Genomic DNA, 16,588 nt, shown 5'->3' with positions numbered 1-16,588 from the left:
GCATTTATGGATTATACCAAAAAGCCGTCAATATGGCCTATTGGGTATTTATAGCCATTGAATTGAATCCTCAACCATAAGAAAAACAGAGTTAATTATTGTAGTTTTTCTTTCTTTTGTAGATGATGCAAATCAAATTTTATATTCTTCTTTATTAGTTTCACATTGTTTAAATTCACAATTTTGTATGTGTCTCGACCATTGAATGCTCTCCAAAGCTTTTGAGTTTCGAGAGAGAGAGACAGAGAGATGGATACTCACGCGAGGTTAAATTCTATAAATTGCAAATGGAAATGAGATATTTTGGTCATTTTACATTATGACAGGATGATGTAACAACATTAAAAATTATTAATTAAAAAAATAATTTTTTACTAACTTTTCAAATAACTTCTTAAAAAAGTAACAAAAACTTGATTAAAAATTAAAAAATCACTCTTAACCACCTCCTCAAAATAATCCATAATAAACGGCTAATAAGTTATATTATTGTACATTTATTGCCTTATCTTAGAGATATTTATTATTAAATTTAAAGTGGTTCGTACATTATTAAATTTAAAGTGGTTTGTACGTTTTTATAAAAATACGTGCCATCGAAACAAATTTCTTAGATTTCGCGCTAGCAATTTCACTAATCAATTCCACATTGGTATGGAGATATTATCCATTGCTGGAATTTTTTTTTAAAAATATTACATATTAATTAAAAAAATTTATAATTTTAATTATTAATATTTATATAATTTACCACTTATTTCTAATTATTTTATAGTTTACCCTTACAAGAAATTTCCCCTTGAATAATCTTGTTTGGCCCATTAAGGTCTCGTTTGGGAACCTCCATTTTAGTCAAAAAGTCAAAAAGTTATTAAATTAATCAAAAAGCCAACAACTCATATCAAAAAATCAAAGATTCTCTTTTCTCTCTACTTTTTACACATCTTTTCGTAAAAAGTCAAAAAGTCATCCCAAACATACTAATTTTTTTTAGCTCATATTTTAGTCAAATAGTCAAAAAATTACTAAATTAACCTGTTCCCAAACGGAGCCTAAGAGTTATGTATTATGTTTCAATTATTTATTCATCCATTTTTATGTCTCGGTGGATAAATTATTTATTAAAAAAAATTAAATTGATTTAATAAATATAATCACATAATTTTATTATTTTTATCTATAAAAATGAAGGACTTGAGGTGATTTATCGTGCGGGCACAGAACAATCACCCAGTTAAAAAATGAATGCCAAATATAATTTTAATTTTCTTTTGAAGTATTATATAATAAAATCATATGATAATGATTATCGTATTAATCTTTATGAATAATCAAATCGAAAAAAATAAACAAAGTAAATCATTAAAAATGTCCATTTTATATTATTCATTGTGAAAGGTTGACATTATTTATTTTAAATAAAAAAAATATCCATATCTATATCTATATCTATATATTATATAAGTAAAAGAGGTTTCTAATCTACAAGTTTTGTGAGAGTTCTAATATCCTAATCCTAATTTTTTAATTTAAAAAAAAAAACCTCAACATTTATTGACTTTTCCTAACCCACAAACCTTTTTGACTTCTCTTATAATTATTGCAGCACTCTTTTCGATTTCTCCCATACATTATGGTTACACACAAAAATAAAGAAAATAAGAATTTAGCTATGGATCTGAAAAAGATATAACATCTAAATTTAAATTATGATTTACTAACATAATTATCTATTTTTTTGATAGATATCAATCAAAATTTTAAATAACTTAATGAGACAAATTAATTAATTTTCTAAAATTATTGACTTTTTAATTTATAAAATAGATTAAAAAAACTATTGACTAATTTATTTATTTAATAACAAAAATATTTCGTAATCTCACAATCCTAATCTCTTTCATCGATTTAAAAAAAAATATATTAAAACTTGTCTTCCTTCTTTCTTCCCAAAAAAATAGATAATATTTTTCATGAAAGTTGCAGATATCTATCTATATCTTATATATTATATTATAACATAAAAAAAAGGAACCAAAATCAGATATACAAATAGATAAAATTAATAAATTTGTTTTTTATTTATTTAGTTAAAATCTTTCTTTTGCATCTCAAAATCCAATTTTAAATTTTAAAAATCTTTAAAGTTTATCTAAACAAATTTAATTTGAAAATATGTCCCATCATTATACTTTAAATCAATAAAACTTAAATGTCTATCACATATCTTACTCACATCATAACTTACTTAAATAATAATAATTAAAAACAAATAGAAGCCACAACTAAATTAAATTAAATTAAAAAAATAGAACCCCACAACTCTATCTTAAATAAATTGAAAAAAAAAACCCGAATAGAAACCACATAAAAATAAAAAAGATAAGAATTTAGATATGGATCAAAAAAAAAAAATGACAATATCTAAATTTGAATTATGATTTAGTATATAATATCTATGTTTCTTATGTATATATCAAAATTTTAAATCACCTAATAAGACAAATTAATCAATTTTCAAGTCTTATTTAAAAAATAATTTGATTTGTCATCCCAACTCTTAAACTTTGTGTGCACTGGCAAAAGAGCTAACAGATTGGGTTAGGTGAGGTTTAAATTGTTGAAAGTAATATTCTCCCACACTATAAATTTATTTATTTTTTAATTTTATTTTTTCCCTGTGTGATTCTCTTTTTCTATTGTTAGCTTGGTTTTGGTTTTGGTTTTGGTTTCAGTTTTAGTGAGATTTATATGTTTGTTTACAGGTATGCATGGTAAAGAAGAATTATTGGTGATTATGGTTGCAATCAAAGTATCTATGTCCATTCCATACTAAGGATTTTTATCAGATTTTGTTTTCTTCAATGAAGACCATAAAATTGAAATAAAAAAAATGGGCGTCAAATTTTTTATTTTATAAAAAATGTGAATTTATTGAGAATTCAAAATTTTACTATAACATTAGATTTTTTCATAACTAGGTAAATTTAAAACTTTTAAATATTATTGTATTTTTTATTTTTATCCTCTTTCTATCCCATTAGACCATTGCTGCTATTTGTTAGTTTGTTAATTATAATTCAATTAATTGAAAATGAAAGTTGTATATAATAGCATAATATATAGAGATAATCTCTAAATATAATTTCTATTTTTTATGGGATTAAAATAGTCCATCTTAATAGTATATAGAAGAGTTATATGGTTTCTTTATCTCTAAAAAACCTATTTTTTTTTTTTACTTTTTAGTTTTTTAAATTGAAACATAAATTATTTATGTCCATAAAACAAAACTGATAAACACATATCAAAAAGCTACACATTTTTTTTTTCATTTTTTCATTTTTTAATATGTAAGATATTTACAAATGAAAAATGTTTGACATCCTAAATTTTTTTTCATAATCCAACTTATAATGATATAGTCATAAGTGTCAATTTTTATATAAATATGAGAAGAGAATTAATTAAATTATACATTTCAACCAACCACATACTCAAACTTTGATTATTTCAAGATGTTATTTCACTATAATTCTAATTAAGAGAATTTTCAACCCTTAATATATTTTTTTTAATCAAATTATAATTTGATAAAAATTTAAAAAGATGAAACGTTGAAAATTATTGTTTTTTCATCAAAATTGGTGAAAAGAAAAAAAATTGGGCTAAGAATGAAAATTCTTTTAAAAATTGATAAAAATTTAATGAAAAAGTTAAAGTAATTCATATCAAATCAAAATTTTTATTCAAATTTAAAATCCAATTAGATAAAAAAGAAAAGAAAAGAAAATGATGAAAGTTTGAAAATATTTTAAAACCTTCTTATTCATAAAGACTAGAAATTCGTGTATGTATTATATTTATATTGTATTTTTAGTTATAAATTGAAATAAAAAAAAATGTAGCTTAAATTATTAGATTAATAATAAAAACATCATATTAATTATTGTTAAATATCACTTCACTTAATATTTAATAATAAAATTATATATTTGTTTTAATTATAACTTTTAAATTTGTATATTTTCATAATAAGAAGATGTATGTCATAACTCAATTAGTCTCATTTAATCAAGTTTAATTTTTTTTAATACAAATTATCAAAATTGCGCTATATATATATATATATTTAATTTTTTAAACTAATAATTTAAAAAGTTATAAACATAAAAGTTAACTTATAAATTTCATGTATACTGTAAGATAAAATATTAAATTACTTCAAGATAATTATAATGATTTTTTTTTTTAATTTATAAAGTCTCATACATAGCACGGGTTGCCACTAGTATATACTAAGAAAAAAGGGATACCTTGTGGGAGCTCTAATATTTCAATCTTAATTTTTTTAATTTTTTATTTAAAAAAAAATCAGCATTTATTGATTTGGTTAAAATCTCCTGATCAGCATTTATTAATTTTTTTCAATCCACATGTTTTTCCACATACCTACATATATTGATTTGGTCAAAAAAATTTCTGATCACCATTTAAAATCCCATCATATAAATAATTATAAATATAACACATACATAATTACTTTTCCCATACATTATAATTAATGATAAAATTATTAAATTATTTTTATAAAAAACTTTAAAAATAAAATTTATATATTAAAAAAATCTAAAATAAATATAAATATTTATAATTATCTTGTCATAATACGGGGGATAGGCTGGTGTTTGTAATTTATAAACAGGTAGGATCGGTAAATGCAGATTTTCGGTTACATGGCACCAATCCATAACACCAACTCTCCTAATCCAACGGTGAGATTTTAAGCCAATAACAACCCTACAATACACAGACTAGTGGGTGCATTAATTTCAGTCCCAAAACTACCCTTCCGATTCTCCTCAATTTATTACTTTTGTCTTTCCTTTTTATTGCGTGACCCAACAACAACCGTACTCTCTCTGCTCTGCTTTCACAGTGCTGTGTGCTCCGTGCTCTTAACCTTTTTTCCAGTGCCCTCTCGTCCTCATGCAGAAAAAGCTTTTCCTAAAAATCAATTCAATACGACTCCCAAGAATCTCCTGTCAGTCCTCCATAGATTTCTCCGCCGCACCTTTTTGCTTTTTGTTTTGTTTTGTTTTTTTTTTGAGTCCTGTCTCCGATGCATTTCTACTAGTAAACGCTCAATTTCAACTATCTCTGTGTGTGTGTGTGTTCTGATTCTCGTTTTCTTCGATTTTCTTTGATTCTTGATCTGTTTGTTTTCTATCATTTCCATTTTCCAGGTAAATTTCACCCCAACGCCTCTCTCTCTCTCTCTCTCTCTCTCTCTCTCTCTCTCAATCTCCTTCGTCTTCCTCCAACTTCTCTAACCCTACTTCATCAACAGCCTCATCCCACCAAAATCCGCTGTCGTTTGCCGCCGTCTCCTCAATCAATCACCTCATCCCACCAAAATTCGTCTCCTTGATCGCGCACCAAAGAGCGGTTGTTTTGCTCGGAAGGGTGGTTGTACTCGTCTCCATCTCTGCCTCACCCTCTCTCTCTCTCAATCTCTGCTTCACCCTCTCTAATTGAAACCCTCCAAAACCCAAACTCAAACCTTAATCAACCTTCTCTGATGACGACAATGGAAGGAGAGGGATGATGAATTCTACGTATGATCTTTCAAGGGTGAGATTCCTTGAATTTATTAGTTTTTTTTTTAAATATATTTTTATTTGTTTGTTAGTGTTATGGTAATAATTTCTCCAAAAATCTATTGTAATGGCAAATTTATTTATTTTTATATTATTGTGTTGTTGCTGGATTTTCCCCACTGTGTTTATTTGTTCCATGGAAATTTTGAAGCCAAATTCTGTTTACTTGGATGATGTAGCAAGTTTGACAATTGCCAAATTTGGCAGGGTTATAGCAGCTCACTGGAGCAAGATTTTGGGAGACCCTCGTCAAATTTTGACAATGGCAGCTCCAATAGCTTGCCATTGGAGATGCTCTAAGTTCGTCTTCATTTTTTTACTCATTTCAGCATTTCCCCTCTCCCCGCCCTTTTCATTTCCTTTTTATGAGGATTTTGGTTGTTTGATGCCTCAAGTAAATTATTAATTATTTATTCATTTTGATTATCATGGATTTTTGTTGAATATTATGTTCAGAAAAATATGGATACATTTTTGCAGAGCCAGCTATGGTTATGTTCTTCTCTTTCTCTCTCTCTCTCTCTCTTGATTTTTAGAAAAAAGGATTGATTTGGAGACATGGGGTTCTGGGAAATTCTTGTTAGCTGGTAAAGTCTTGGTTTTTTAATACCAAAATGATAAAATGTGACTGGGTGTACACATGATTATTGGTAAGGTAAGCTTTTGGTCTGTTTGTTAGCTGGGAAACAGAGTCAGGAGAGTGAGTGAATGAGATGAGTCTTCTCTGTTGGATTAGGCTGTATGTTGTGCATCATGTTGGTTTTAAATTTTTTTACAGATTCACGCCATAAATATAGTTTGAATTTTTTAAGATTTGTGTCATAGAAATAAATTTGCATGTTCAGTGCAGAATCGCCTAAAAATTTTGGTTAGATATATGATCGATGTGGATGCTTAAGTACCCGGGAATGGCGGTAGTGCTCCAAGTGAAAAGAAGATAATTATACACCATTCGGCCGACACCCTTTTGGCCTTTTGGTTTGTTGATTGTTTTTTCCATCACCATTGTTATAATTATTACATGTAGCCTGAATTACCAACTTCTATGAAAGTATTGAAGGTACAGAACTTTATACCGAATGTTTTGCTGGGAGTGTAGGGACTATTGAGGCCACTTGCTAAGCAGACATGAAGAGAAGGAATATACATCGAAGCACGCATCCATTTGATGCAAGCCGTAAGCATGAACTCCCTGCCTCCTCTTTTTACTCGTTTTCCCTTTTTCTTATCGACATTACCATTTAAACAGGTCGATCCAAGCTCTATTGATTACTTTGTTGATTTTTGAAGTAATTAGGAATTAGCCCTATATAAAGTATAAACCCTTGATAAATTTTACTTTTCATGACTCAGTAGTCAGCACTGCCTGAATTTGATTTTGCAACAAACGTGCCAAACTACTTGAATTGACCTGTTTAAACCAATTGTATACAAATCGAATCAGTCAACAAATCTTAAAATTTCTTTATCAGTCAGGCCAGAAAACTGAACTTATGGCTTTAGAGTATTGTTTAACAAAGAGCCATATATTTATACCCAATAACTTGCTCACAATTTTATGGTCTATGCATTTTTTGTATACAGTATTTGATTTGTTAGAATATTTTACTGACCCTGTAATTAGTGGAGTTCTTTTGTATGTCCAAGAAAATGCACGTGTCACCTTGAAGCATGCTGTTTAAGCAATCACAACATTTAGGTTAATTTCAACATCTTTAATTGTTTTGTGTTTTATTTGTAAGATTCAGTGATGGGTTATCTTGAAATTGAATGATAAAGTGATGTTAGAACATCGAAATTACTCGATATCATTTGGTGCCAAGAAACACATATATATTCAATTTTTTTTTTTTTTTTTTGACATGAAAATAGATTTTTAACCTCTAGGCATTACTAAATGGATTATTCTTGTGACTTCCAAGTGCCAGTAAATATTTTTCCCCATAATTTAATACTGGAATGATTCAGCTCTGTTGTTCTAATGTCATTATTGATAGGGGAAATTAGCCATCAGTGGTACGATGGAAAATATATTACAAAATCATGGAAAAGCTTTTGTTTAATTATTAATGTGTAAAGTTTACCACTTATTTGTAAATTTTTTTGAGTCTTTTTTCCGATGCATTTCTACTAGTAAACACTCAATTTCAACTGTGTGTATGTGTTCCGATTCTTGTTTTTTTTTTTTTTTTAAATTTTCTCTGATTTTTAGTCTAGGCATTACTAAATGGATTATTCTTGTGACTTCCAAGTGCCAGTAAATATTTTTCCCCATAATTTAATACTGGAATGATTCAGCTCTGTTGTTCTAATGTCATTATTGATAGGGGAAATTAGCCATCAGTGGTACGATGGAAAATATATTACAAAATCATGGAAAAGCTTGTGTTTAATTATTAATGTGTAAAGTTTACCACTTATTTGTAAATTTTTTTGAGTCTTTTTTCCGATGCATTTCTACTAGTAAACACTCAATTTCAACTGTGCGTATGTGTTCCGATTCTTGTTTTTTTTTTTTTTTTATAAATTTTCTCTGATTTTTAGTCTATTTGTTTTCTATCATTTCCTTTTTCCAGGTAAATTTCACTCCAACTTTGCGTGATCGTGCTAGCTTTTGACTTTCGCTACCTCAATTTGGTAAATTCATCTTCATTTTTTTACTCATTTCACTTTTGCTACCTCAATTTGGTAAGTTCGTCTTCATTTTTTTTTACTCATTTCAACTTTCCCTTTCCTTTTTTGGGGATTTTGGTGTTTGCTATTTGAAGTAAATTATTATTATTATTTTTATTATCATGGATTTTTGTTGATTATTATGTTCAGAAAAATATGCATACATTTTTGCAGAGCCCGCTATGGTTAACTCTCTCTCTCTCTCTCTCTCTCTCTCTCTCTCTCTCTCTCTCTCTCGATTTTTAGGAAGAAGGATTGATTTGGCAACATGGGGTTTCTGGGAAATTCTTGTTAGCTAGTAAAGTCTTGTTGTTTATACCAAAATGATAAAATGTGATTGCGGTGTACACATGATTATTATTGGTAATTTAAGCTTTTGGTCTGTTTGTTAGCAGGGAAATAGAGTCAGGAGAGTGAGTGAGATGAGTCTTCTCTGTTGGATTAGGCTGTATGCTGTGCATCATGTTGGTTTTAAATTTTTTTACAGATTTTTGCCATAAATATAGTTCGAATTTTTTCAGATTTGTGTCATAGAAATAAATTTGCGTGTTCAGTGCAGAATTGCCTAAAAATTTAGGTTATGATCCATGTGGATGATTAAGGGCCCGTGAATGGCAGCAGTGGGCTCCAAGTGAAAAGAAGATAATTATACACCGTTCAGCCTATACCTTTTTGGCCTTTTGTTTATTGATTATTGTTGTTACCATCACCATTGTTATAATTATCACATTTATAGCATGAATTGCCAACTGCTATGAAAATAATTGCATGTGCAGAACTTTATTCTGGATGTTTTGCTGGGATTGTAGGGACGATTGAGGTCATTTGTTAAGCGGTCATGAAGAGAAGGAATATACATCAAAGCACGCATCCATTCGATGCAAGCCGTAAGCATGAACTCGCTGCCTCCTCTTTTTACTCGTTTTCCCTTTTTTTTATCAACATTACCATTTAAACAGGTCAATCCAAGCTCTATTGATTACTTTGTTGATTTTTGAAGTAATTAGGAATTAGCCCTAGTATAACGTATAAACCCTTGATAAATTTACTTTTCATGACTCAGCAGTCAGCGCTACCTAAATTTGACATTGTGATGACGTGCCAAACTTACTTGAATTGACCTGTTTAAACCAATTGTATATCGAATTACTCAATAAATCTTGAAATTTCTTGATCAGTCAAGCCAGAAAACTAAAATTATGGCGTTGAGGTTGTAGAGTATTGTGTAACAAAGAGCCATAGACTTATACCCAATAACTTGCACAAAATTTTAAGGTATATGCATTTTTTGTATACAGTATTTGATTTGTTAGAATATTTTACTGACCCTGTAATTAGTGGAGTTCTTTTATATGTCCAAGAAAATGCACGTCACCTTGAAGCATGCTGTTTAAGCGATCGTGATGTTGAATTACTGAAAATCTTTTTCCTAGGTACTATCTGTAACTGTAACTAGTTCTTAAAAAGATCATCAAAACTGGCTGGTCATCAGATGAAGTGATTCTCAATAAAATATGGTTTATAAATTGAGCCAAACAGAATTACTTGGTAAGTTCCTGTTGGGACATGGTCAGACCACTGGATTGACCAATTTGATTTTTTAATTTTTTATTTATTTATAGCTTTTCACTTATGTCTTAGGTTAATTTAAACGTGTTTTGTGTTTTATTTGTAAGATTCAGTGGTGGGGTATTTTGAAATTGAATGATGAAGTGATGTTAGAGCATAGAATGTAGGTTATGTCTCAATTTTTTGAGAAATTACTCAATATCATTTGGTGCCAAGAAACACATATGGATCCATTCAAAATTTTTTTTTTTGACACGGAAAAATAGATTTTTAACCACTAGGCATAACTAAATGGATTATTCTTGTGACTTCCAACTGCCAGTAAATATTTTGCCCCATAATTTAATACTGGAATGCTTCTGCCCTGTTGTTCTAATGGCATTATTGATATGCCATCTGACAGCTTTTGAGGCATATTACTTTGGCTCATGGAAAACTGTGGAGCGCTTACAAATTAGGAATGGGGTCATAACCATGCTTTTGTTTGATTATGGAGATTTGATTGAAGAAAATGTTCCCATCTCCAACTTGCGAATAAGATCAAGAAAAGCCACTTTGTCAGATTGCACCTGCTTTCTAAGGCCTGGACTTGATATTTGTGTGCTATCGACCCCTCAAGGTACTGAAGATTCAAGTGATGATGAAAATCAGGATCCAGTAAGTCCCCATTTATTTTTGCCTGGAGCTGCTAAATTCTGTGCTTTGTAACATTGTAAAGTTTGACCACAACATAGTTCACATCACACTGTTACTGTTAGTGAGTTGATATTTGATGTCTGTGCATTATGTTGTGGTAGTTTAAGTAATATGTTGCAGCAAATATACAATCCCACTTATTTTACTCTTTTAACGTCTTCAGATTTGATAAATCTTTCTTGTGTCTGGAAATGCCTAGGTTAATAGTTTGCATAATAGGGGTCTGTTTGCTTGCATGAATCGGCACTTCTAGTGAGTGCCATTCCTTCTGGTTGGGCATGCAATAGTTTACAATTTATACTATTGCCTTGATTATGCATGAGTGCTCGCAATTTCTGTCCCTTTACATCATATCTTTGATGAATTTGAAGTTTCTATGTTCTAGTTTACTAATTTGATACTCTTTTGTAGATTTTGTTTTGCTGTAATCGTACCATATGGACCATTCCATGCCTTGTTTTTTTGGACAATATACAGATTCTGGTGCTGCGGTGTTACCTAATACACTACTTGCACCCATTTTTGTACTTCTTTGCCCCATAAAATAACTCATGCTAGCACAGGGAGATAGTGACACAAGTATTGCAATTGACCAAATATGTCTAAATTTTTTAAGATTCCCTCATTATTGCAATACACAAGACAAGTGATTTTGTTTTTTAGCCTACTTTCGCTGGTCATCTCTTTGATTCTCCTTCCATGCTCAACCTGTTCTTAGTCAAGTTATTTCTTCATGAAATACTTGGTTTGTTTAGTTTAGACATACATGTTTGCCTCTGTATAAATTGGCTTGCTTTGACAAGTGTATATGTCATATTGCAAGATTATTATCTTCTACGTTTTTCTGATGTAGATCTGGGTGGATGCTAAAATAAATTCTATCGAGAGGAAGCCTCATGAACCTAAATGTACTTGCCAATTTTATGTTAGCTTTTATGTTACACAAGGTCCTCTTGATATGGCAAAGAAAACCCTCAGTAAAGAGACCGTCTTGGTGCAACTTGATCAAATTTCCATCCTTCAAAAACCTGAATGGAAGCCTTGTGAAAATGAGCATTACCGTTGGGAATTCTCTGAGGATTGCTCTTCACTGCAAAAATATAAATTGTTTACTGGAAAATTCTCGGCTGATATTTCTTGGCTACTTGTTGCATCCGTTTTGAAGCAAATTGATTTTGATGTAAGGGCGATTCAAAACAGGATTGTCTATCAGATTTTGGATGATGATTGTGATGATGGTTCGCCAAATCCAGAAAGCCATTCAAAAGCTTTGAATTTTAAATTAGAGAACGAAGTTTCAGTCCCCATTCTTGTGCCCTTTACTCCAGAGAAGGAAACTGATCTTGGCATGAATGAAGGTGAACCATCTTCATTTTATGATCCAATGGGTTTGCGGCGATCCAAGCGTCGCTATGTACAACCTGAACGTTACTTAGGTTGTGATGATTTGCCCGAGTCGGATATTGATGCGACTCGAATAGGGACACATAAAACATACAGATGGGAATATGAAGAAATGCCATTGGCACTCTCAATCCAGGCTGATCATGCATATTATTCGGACAAGAATTCTAAGTTCGATGAAAGGGACCACTCGAAGTATTCCTGTGATAATCTTTTGGAGTGCCGGAGTATGATCAAATCAAGAGAGATCGATTCAGTTGCATCAAATAGAAGAGAACATCAAGCACAACTTACTTATCATAGAAAAGATCAAATGCAACTTGCTATCGTTCCTGTGCCTGATGAAACTAATCAAATGGTCCATGTGGAGGATCCTCTTGATGCTGAGATTCCTCGGAATTATTCAGGAGATACTGGTGAAACAGGTTCCAAGTATATTTACTTAAATGGTAGCCTTAGGGTACATAGAAAGAGCACTTCTGAGTTAGATTTTACAGAGGCTGATGGTAGATTTCACTGGAAAGGTTCACGTAAGAAATTTCGAATTAGAAGGAATTTTTCTATATTTTTAAAAAGGGAGAGTTTCCGTGACGCAGGAACTAATAGAAGAAGATCCTTTAGTGCGAGTATGTACAGGGAAACGATAAAGAGATGTATGGAGAACATAAAATCCACAATTAATAAAGAGCAACCACTAATTATTGACAAGTGGAAAGAATTCCAGGCAGCAAAATCCTCGAACCAAAGGGACAGCAGTGATGTGCCCTCCTCAATAAACGAGGAAGAAAACTCAGAAATTGAAATGTTGTGGAAGGAAATGGAACTTTGCATGGCGTCGGCTTATCTTCTTGAGGATGATGAGGTATGGTTTTTGATTTTTTTTTTCCAGGATCTTATACTGGTTTTGATGTTATGTACTTGGTTGTAACTGAAAGTTGTAAGGGTGTTTTGGATAGTCGTTTCTGCCATTTGTTGTATCAGAAGTTTCTATTCAGTATAATTTCTAGAGCTGAAGCCTGAAATATATAATCAAAAGCATACTATTCAACTTTCAAACAGAGCTTTTAGAGTACTGATGACACGGGGGGCTTTAAATTTGGCACAATTTCCCTATTGAATTGTTTATTGATTGATGATTAATCTAGTGGAACACTTTTCAGGGTTCCAATGTTGAAATTCCTGCCGATCTTGCACAAAATTCAAGCAAGCACAGAGGAGTTTGCCGACATGAATACAAAATCAATGAAGAAATTGGAATTCTATGCCATTTATGTGGCTTTGTGCTCACTGAAATAAAAGATGTCACGCCAACCTTTGTAAGTCTAGTTTGGATTCAAGTATTTCCTACATACCTACTACTTACAAGTCTTCTAGGTGGATTACTGATGTTCCAAACATCCTAGTGGTGCTTCATAGGCCGAATATGCTGGCAAAAAATGGAATGTCCCAACTAGACCAACTAAGGCCCTATTTGGTGCACCTTATGAGGCCTCTCTCTCTCTCTCTCTCTCTCTCTCTCTCTCTCTCTCTTTAAATCTTTTTTTTTTTTTTGGAAATCTATGTCAGAATGTTTGTTGCAGTGCTTATGAAATAGCTTAAATAAGCTAAAAAAAGTTTATTGAAAAGCATGGAATGAGCGTTTTTAGCTTATGCTTCTAATTATTAGCTTTTAGCTTGCAAGAAACTGGACTAAACAAAGCCTAATAACAACCTGAATAAGTGATTCTACTGTTAGATATTTCTTTTTGGAACATTCTTTGTATGAATGTCTACTTGATAAGAGTCCTTTCCTCTTTAATGTGTAGTTGCAATCCAAGATTTCGATGCCAAACACAGGGCAACGCAATGAAGAAGATTCAGAGAATAAGCGAGATGAAGACAACGTGGGGCTTGATCTTGTATGCATTCCTGCTGACTCCAATGTACCCTTATCAGAGGGGGAAGACAACGTGTGGGCCTTGATACCTGAGCTTAAAAGAAAATTACGTTTCCACCAAAAGAGAGCATTTGAATTTCTGTGGCGTAACATTGCTGGTTCTTTGGTACCGGCACTTATGGAACCAGCAGCCGACAAAAGAGGTGGTTGTGTTATCTCTCACTCTCCTGGGGCTGGTAAAACTTTGCTTATCATTGCATTCCTCGTAAGCTACTTGAAGTTATTCCCTGGATCACGCCCATTGGTCCTTGCTCCGAAAACAACGCTCTATACCTGGTACAAAGAAATAATTAAGTGGGAAATTCCTATTCCGGTTTACCAAATCCATGGTGGTCGAACCTACAGAGGCGAAGTCTTAAGGCAGAAGCTGAGATTAGCTCCTGGAGAACCAAAACCCAACCAAGATGTTATGCATATTTTAGACTGCCTTGAGAAAATTCAGAAGTGGCTTGCTCAACCAAGTGTACTTCTGATGGGTTATACCTCTTTTCTCACACTGACACGAGAAGACTCGAAATTTGCTCACAGACAATACATGGGCCAAGTGTTGCGGCAAAATCCCGGGATTCTTATACTTGATGAGGGGCACAACCCGAGAAGCACTAAATCGAGGTTGAGGAAGGCTTTGATGAAGGTTGACACAGGGCTGAGAATTTTGCTATCAGGTACATTGTTTCAGAACAATTTTGGAGAGTATTTCAACACACTCACTTTGGCTAGACCGAGTTTCGTTAGTGAGGTGTTAAGGGAATTAGACCCAAAGTTCAAGAGGAGAAAGAAAGGTGCAAAAACACGCTTTTCGCTTGAAAACAGAGCGAGAAAGTTCTTCATTGATAAAATTGCAAAGAAGATCGATTCAAGCGTTGTGGATGAAAGAATGCAAGGTCTGAATGTGTTGAGGAATTTGACGAGCGGTTTTATAGACGTACATGAAGGTGGAAGCTCTGACAACCTTCCTGGTTTACAATGTTACACCCTAATGATGAAATCAACACCGTACCAGCAAGAGCTTCTGACAAGACTTCAGAATCAAAGACCTGCATACAAAGGATTTCCACTTGAATTGGAGCTTCTGATTACTCTTGGTTCGATACATCCTTGGTTGATCCGAACTACAGTGTGTGCTAGTCAATACTTCAGCATGGAAGTGTTGGATGATCTTGAGAAATATAAGTTCGATTTGAAGTTGGGTTCTAAAGTGAGATTCGTCATGAGCCTTATACCTCGGTGCATCATCAGGAAAGAGAAGGTTCTGATCTTCTGCCACAACATTGCTCCGATTAATCTATTTCTAGAGATATTCGATGCATTCTATGGGTGGCGGAAGGGCAATGAAGTTTTGGTCCTTCAAGGGGACCTCGAACTTTTCGAACGTGGCAGAGTAATGGATAAGTTTGAGGAACCGGGTGGGTCCTCAAAAGTGATGCTCGCTTCAATCACTGCTTGTGCTGAAGGGATTAGTTTGACTGCAGCATCGCGTGTGATCTTACTAGATTCGGAGTGGAACCCTTCGAAGAGCAAGCAAGCGATTGCACGGGCTTTTAGGCCCGGTCAAGCAAAAGAGGTGTATGTGTACCAGCTCTTGGCTACAGGGACTCTTGAAGAAGAGAAGTACAGTAGAACCACATGGAAAGAGTGGGTGTCGAGCATGATTTTCAGCGAGGAGCACGTGGAGGACCCATCCCAATGGCAGGCAGAGAAAATTGAAGACGATATCTTGAGAGAGATCGTGGAAGAGGATCGGGCTACATTGTTCAATATGATCATGAAGAATGAAAGGGCTTCAAATGCAGTAGTGAGAGGTAAAGAATAGATTGACATGAATAATAACAATGGTTGATCTAGGTAGTACCAGCTTCTTGTTGTATGCGTGATTAAGTAAAACTAAATAATTTTTAATTTTTTTTTCATGGCTGTTGATAAGAATTGATGTTTATGGGTTATCTTCTTGCTGTTCATCTGAGATGGTATTATCTATATCCTGTTGTTGACATTCATTGATCTTCATGAAGTAATGAAAAAAGTGTAGAAAGAGTCGCACATTTGAAATAAGACCGAGTACTTAACTCTGGTACTGATAAGATGATTACTCTGGTTGTTTTGGCAACTCAGTTTCGGCTTTTTTTTTTGTTTTTGTTTTTTTCTTTGGTTACATTACTTCTTTATTTTTTTTACATATTTTTTTTAAAAAAATCAAAAAATTAACTTTTAACGTACTTCTTAATAGGACTGTGTAAAATATTGCCCAAATCCATTAAAACTGTACCGCTTCGCATCAATCCGCATCGCTTTATAGCTAATCGCAATTTAAACTTTAAAATTTATAAATTACTTTCTAATTACGGTTTAAATTTTAAAATTTACAAACCGTTTTGAAATCGAATCCGTTCCGTTATAGTTAATATATTTATATTTTTTAACATACAATGAATATCAAAGTAAAAATGAGTGACATAAATTTAATATGTGAAATTTATTACAAATTAATAGTTATATATATGAAAAATATTATGTAAAAGTAGTTTGTGTTATATATATAAAAAAATATTATGCAAGTTAGTATTATATATTATATAAAGGGTTGATAATTGATTAGAATATTTTTCAATACATTAATCCGTCCAAAATCGTTTAATTTGTCAATCTATCA

General features: G+C 32.0%; 1 protein-coding gene across 21 annotated transcripts; it reads left to right on the top strand.

The window, feature by feature from the left end:
- Nucleotides 1–4,816: 4,816 nt before the first annotated feature.
- LOC114311657 (SNF2 domain-containing protein CLASSY 1-like) lies at nucleotides 4,817–15,990 on the top strand. 21 transcript variants are annotated; one of them, XM_082877041.1, is made up of 11 exons: nucleotides 4,835–5,634; nucleotides 5,868–6,054; nucleotides 6,506–6,638; nucleotides 6,760–6,837; nucleotides 8,237–8,297; nucleotides 9,143–9,220; nucleotides 9,767–9,881; nucleotides 10,306–10,559; nucleotides 11,452–12,864; nucleotides 13,163–13,318; nucleotides 13,808–15,990. In XM_082877041.1, exons 7-11 carry the CDS (start codon nucleotides 9,848–9,850, stop codon nucleotides 15,749–15,751), a joined length of 3,801 nt encoding a protein of 1,266 aa, XP_082733167.1. In that variant the 5' UTR covers nucleotides 4,835–5,634; nucleotides 5,868–6,054; nucleotides 6,506–6,638; nucleotides 6,760–6,837; nucleotides 8,237–8,297; nucleotides 9,143–9,220; nucleotides 9,767–9,847; the 3' UTR covers nucleotides 15,752–15,990. The 21 variants fall into 21 exon arrangements, with proteins under 21 accessions (XP_082733124.1, XP_082733134.1, XP_082733156.1 ...); XM_082876997.1 differs by lacking the exon at nucleotides 9,767–9,881 and having other exon boundaries at nucleotides 6,511–6,638; XM_082876994.1 differs by lacking the exon at nucleotides 9,767–9,881.
- The last annotated feature ends 598 nt before the right edge of the window (nucleotides 15,991–16,588 follow it).

The sequence above is a fragment of the Camellia sinensis genome, chromosome 1 (assembly GCF_055761805.1).
Source record: "Camellia sinensis isolate YWXY chromosome 1, ASM5576180v1, whole genome shotgun sequence".
In the NCBI taxonomy this organism is placed as follows: Eukaryota; Viridiplantae; Streptophyta; class Magnoliopsida; order Ericales; family Theaceae; genus Camellia; species Camellia sinensis.
The sequence above is the reverse complement of the archived record's forward strand: the minus strand, read 5'-3'. Positions and strand labels throughout refer to the sequence as shown.